The sequence below is a fragment of the Equus caballus genome, chromosome 12 (genome assembly GCF_041296265.1).
Source record: "Equus caballus isolate H_3958 breed thoroughbred chromosome 12, TB-T2T, whole genome shotgun sequence".
Lineage (NCBI taxonomy): Eukaryota > Metazoa > Chordata > Mammalia > Perissodactyla > Equidae > Equus > Equus caballus.
In genome coordinates, this window is record NC_091695.1 from 15,751,085 (window position 1) to 15,756,476 (window position 5,392).

At 34.2% G+C, this 5,392-nt stretch overlaps 1 protein-coding gene across 1 annotated transcript; it reads right to left on the bottom strand.

Moving 5' to 3' along the window:
* Nucleotides 1-475: 475 nt before the first annotated feature.
* On the bottom strand, nt 476-1,432 carry OR10AG96 (olfactory receptor family 10 subfamily AG member 96). The gene is given in 1 exon segment (NM_001391032.1): nt 476-1,432. A coding segment is annotated over 1 exon segment (957 nt).
* Between the last annotated feature and the right edge of the window lie 3,960 nt (nt 1,433-5,392).

Genomic DNA, 5,392 nt, shown 5'->3' on the forward strand with positions numbered 1-5,392 from the left:
ACTCACTATTGTTGGTTTCAAATCCTTCCTTTCTTTGTGTTAACTTTCTTGATTATAATGCAGTTATTGATCATGAGCAGGTAAAATATCAATAGTTAAACTTTTGCTATTAGTCATCCTTTCAATCTAACAAAGTTAACTAAATGTCTAACATTTTTCAGACAATATGTTGGAACTGGTGATATAAAGATGAAGCATTTTTTGTGAAATAAAAAATTTAGCCAATATTCTAAAATCTTAAAAAGTAACAGCAACCTTAAAGACTCCAATGTGTTATTTGAGATATTTCAATATCTTGGATTGAGTTTGGGATTATTATTTTATTTAAAAGTAGCAGCAGAGTTTCTTTCATGTGATAAGTGTATAAGATCAATCAGAATAATTAAGATTCCTAATAAAATTTGAGAAGAATCAATATTAATGTATGGAGACTGTGATAAATAAGAAACAAATTTTATGATGTTTTGTTTTTAAGTCATAGCACAATCCACTTTGGTAAGAATTTTCTCAATGCCACCATGACATCTTTGTTTCTCAGACAATATATTATAGGGTTTAGCATTGGGGTCACAATGGTGTAAAAAAGAGAAAGGAATTTATCCGTTCCTTTTAAATGGCTGGACTTTGGTCTCATATAGGTAATGATGCCTGATCCAAAGAATAAAGCCACAACCATGAGATGAGAAGAGCAAGTGGAGAAGGCCTTGGCTCTCCCAGTTGCTGATGGCAGCTTCAGGATGGTTGAGATTATATTTACGTAAGATCCAAGTATCAACATAAAAGGAATATTGACAACTAGAACAGCAACCATGTAAATCAATATCTGAGTCATAAAAGTGTCCCCACAGGCAAGCTCAAGTACTGGAGGTATGTCACAGAAAAAGTAATTCAACAGGTTAGATCCACAGAAGGGGAGAGAGAACAGCTGATAGGTGAATCCTATGTGGACTGGAATTCCACTGATCCAACAGCCAGCTGCCAGTTGGCTACACAGCCTATTGTTCATGATGAGAGGGTAGAGTAATGGGTTGCAAATGGCAACATACCTGTCATAGGCCATTGCCGTCAGAATAAAGCACTCAGTGGCTCCCAAGACCAGAAAGAAATACATTTGTACAGCACAGGCGAGAAAGGAAATATTTCTCTTTTGTCTACAAAGATCTATTAATAATCTGGGGACAGTGACTGACACATAACATATTTCCAAAGAAGAAAAGTTCCTAAGGAAAAAATACATGGGAGTGTGGAGGGAAGGATCAACGTTGGTTATTATGATAATGAGGCCATTGCCCATCAGAATAATCACATACATTATCAAAAACACCCCAAAAAGAAATCCCTGGAGGTCAGGAACATCAGAAAAACCAAACAGGATGAATTCCACCAACATACTGAGGTTCCTCTGTGGGGGAGTTTGTCCTGTGGATTCCATCTATGAACAAAATGATTTCAGGGTTTAGAAGTCACCTCAATCTGCTGAACCCAAAGGCCAACTGAGACAAATTAAATAGATGATTTCAAATCCACTGATACAGAATAGATATCCAGTGTTTTGTTTGTTTGTTTTGTATTTTTGGGAAGATGTTTCAAATCCAATATCCTAGAATTCCAAAATGTAAAAACAGAACATAATCTTAAACTCTATTCTTCCTGCCTATATCAACAATATTGATAAATGAATTACACAGAAAAATAAATAAAAATAAAATAAGAGCAAAACATGTCAGGTAGTCTATTCTCAGCGTAAGAATTGCTGGAGGGAGCAGGTGGCATTCTCTAATGAGAAATGTTGTCCTTTCTGATCAATCTGATCTCTGTTGCTTCTTATTTGTATTTTTTCTGCCTAACATCTTTCAATTTACAATCCGTGTGATTCTTTCCTGGATGATTTGATGTTTCTCCTGTGAACTGCATCTCTGATAACCAAAGGCCAAGGTGGTCAGTAAGATTCCACTGCCAGGCCCAGTTCAGGTCAGCCTGGGCCACCACTATCTGGAAAAGAGGCTTAGACACTGATGAGGAAAATAAGGAATACCACTTTGCTTCCATCATAGAAAAATATTCCACTTAATATATCAAACAAATTTGTATTAGAAATAACGCTTTATAGCAAGTTACATGTCCACCTGAGGTTTAGAATGTGAAATAAAGTAAGTAAGATTTTGTTGTAATATGCCCTCAACACAATCACGGGCACAAAATAATCTTAACTCTACTTATATTCCAAATTCTAGGCCTTTAGTAGTAATTAGGTATGTTTAGGGCCTTTACAGGGTAATTAAAGAATGAAAAAGGAAAATAAATGGTGCAAAAGAAATTGATCAGAGAGTTCATATACCTGACACCAGACAAAATGTAAAATCTGCCTTTGTATACCTTTTTACTACCTCTAAATATGAGTTTCTGAATGCATTTAATATATCATATATCACAAATATAGAATATATTGTGAATATAGAATATATATATTATGAACATGTCAATTGATATATATTTTGTGATATATATTGTAGTCTTTTATATGTAAGTACTAAGTATGTATCATAAACATAAAATAGATTTATTACGTTTTCTATATACCTATGTCTGAATAACTATCAGAAAGCACAATGCTAAATGTGGTATAGTCTTAGTCTAATCTGCTTCTTCAAGAATTAGGCATTTTTAGGGGCCGGCCTGGTGGCACAGCGGTGAAGTGCACACATTCCGCTTCTCGGTGGCCTGGGGTTCACAGGCCCAGATCCCGGGTGCAGACATAGCCCCGCTTGGTAAAACCCATGCTGTGGTGGGCGTCCCACATATAAAGTAGAGGTAGATGGGCACAAATGTTAGCTCAGGGCTAGTCTTCCTCAGCAAAAAGAGGAGGATTGGCAATAGTTAGCTCAGGGCTAATCTTTCTCCAAAAAAAAAAAGAGAGAATTAAGCATTTTTAGACAAAATAAGTTGTCTCTCCTCCACTGGACTGGATCCTAGATATCACTTTTTTTTGACTTTTGCCTTCCTTAATCCTAAACTAAGATCTTTTTCACGGTTTGTCACATACTCCAAAATCCACATTGTCATGAGATTTGAAGTTTCTTCTCCATTTCCTAGACCCCAAATTCATCTTTGCTTCTTACAGAATACAATTTCTCTTTTTTTAAGATCCCCGGTTCCCTTTCCCTCTCACAAATCCCAAAGGACTGAAACAACAATTTCCACTTTCGGTTTCTCACATGTCACTAATTCTAAATGCCTCCCATCTTAGTTCAATGAACCTTCTATTCCAACTTTAATTTTCCACAGCATACCCTAAAGATAAATGCTCTGTCCTGGCTCTTCTCTGCTCATGGCTCAGAAATATCAAGAAGAGGGACCGAGGACCTAGGGCAATTCAGATCCAAATAACATGAGAATCTCTATAAACGGAGACGGAGTGCACCCCCAAAAATCTTCTCTTTTTATCTCTAACTTGATTTTTCTGATCTTTCTCTCTTGTTTTCTCCTCTTTTCACATTTTGGTAATTTCCTCATTTTATATCTTTTCAAAACTTTCAAGATTCTACATCGCCCTCCCTATATCTTTTTCTTCAGAAGTTATACCTTATGAAAAACAACTCAAGCAGAAATAAAATTGAATTTTCAGTGATCCAGATATGTTTGATGAATATATCAGGCAGTCAATCAATATATATTTTGTAGTATATATTGAAGTTTATTATGGATAAATACTAAATGTATGTTAAATACAAAGTGTGTTAAATATGAAGGATAATATTGGTAAATAATATGAGCTCAGCTTCCGTCTTTACAGAGTTCATGGACTAGTGATGAAATCAGACAGGTAAGTCAGGTGCTACCCTGCAAGATGCAGAGTCGAAGGAGAAAGAATTACAAGGTGTTATGGGAGCACCAAACAATACCTTAAGGAAAGGACGTCTACTCTGAGACTTTGACAGATCTTAGGATATCACTGAATCATTCTATTTTTGGAAAGACAATAAAACATATTCCAGGGGGAAAAAAATGCTTTCATGTCCTCCTTCAGTTTTGTATTCCAATAGGTGATGTGGTGCTTAACATGACTCAGTGGTTTAAAAATGTTTCTAAATGGGTAATTACATGAATGATTTCCTGTGAATCTTAGCAATCATGGTTGATCTAACTAGATTTAAGTACTCACTGACCAAAGAATTTATACTGAGTGATTTAAAATGGAAATTAGATATATTCTGATAATATGTCCTTATTTAAATTATCAGAGCTTAGTTTTCCTTGTTTGAAAATACACACAGTAATAAAAGTATGTAACTCAGGGAGTTGCTTTGAGGAGTAGCATAAGCTATGTTATCAGCTTGACTTGAAATAGGCAGTTGTAGTTGCATTAAGCATTGTCATTATGATCATTACCATATTTATTGTGTTTAACCTTATTATTTTAAGATATCCATTTTCTTTCTTTTTGAACTTTGCTCATCTTTTATCCTGGACAGGAATATCCTTTTCTCAATCTAGGAGAAAAGAAAATGTACAGTGTAATGTTTTGACAGAAATACTGAGCTTAAAATTAGTGCACTATTCTGTATTGGATGGATACGAACCAGCAACTGTATCCAGGGAAACACCACTCTGACTTATTGGGCTTTTATTTTTAGTATTTTTCTGTTATCTGTGCCAGTCAACTGTATTTTAAGTATGTAAGAGAAGTAGACTTTATTATAGAAATATGAGCAAAATTAAATTTAAAAGTCTAACTCAAATCCTATTTAAGACATAAAAGCACCCTCAGAGAGAATTTTGTTTGATTATTCTCTTTTCTGAGCTTGATCTACTCTCTCCATTAACAATTATGGTACTTTGGTAGTTCTAAAACGAGAGGTTAAGTTTTTTCTCTTCCATTTTTTCTGTTAGCAGCACTAGCCTAGCTATGGAGAGTAGAGAGGTCTGATTATTTGAAACTATTTTGTTATTATTGATCATTTTTAAACATGTATTACATGATAACCACACTGTTAATGATTTTATCTGTATTATCTCATTTAATTATCTCATTTATTGGATTCTGAATGAAGTAAGCATTGTGATTATTCATATTTTGCATAAAAAGTCAGAGGCATAGAGAGATTAAGAAATTTGTCCAATATCAAGAAGATAGTTTGTGACCTTGCTGGCCTCAAAATCAGCAGTTTAATGCCAGAATCCATATTCTTAATAAAAACTCAATGTGCTTCATAGAACATTCAATAGGAAATATTATTTTGACTTTAATATTCTGAATAATATCAATAAAACTAAGAAATAAGAACTTTACGTGCATCTTATATCTGATTTACAGTTATAAAAATTAAAAACTGCTTATAGTTACAGTCTGTATATTTCAAGTCCATAAGATTTATCTCATAAATGAATTTGA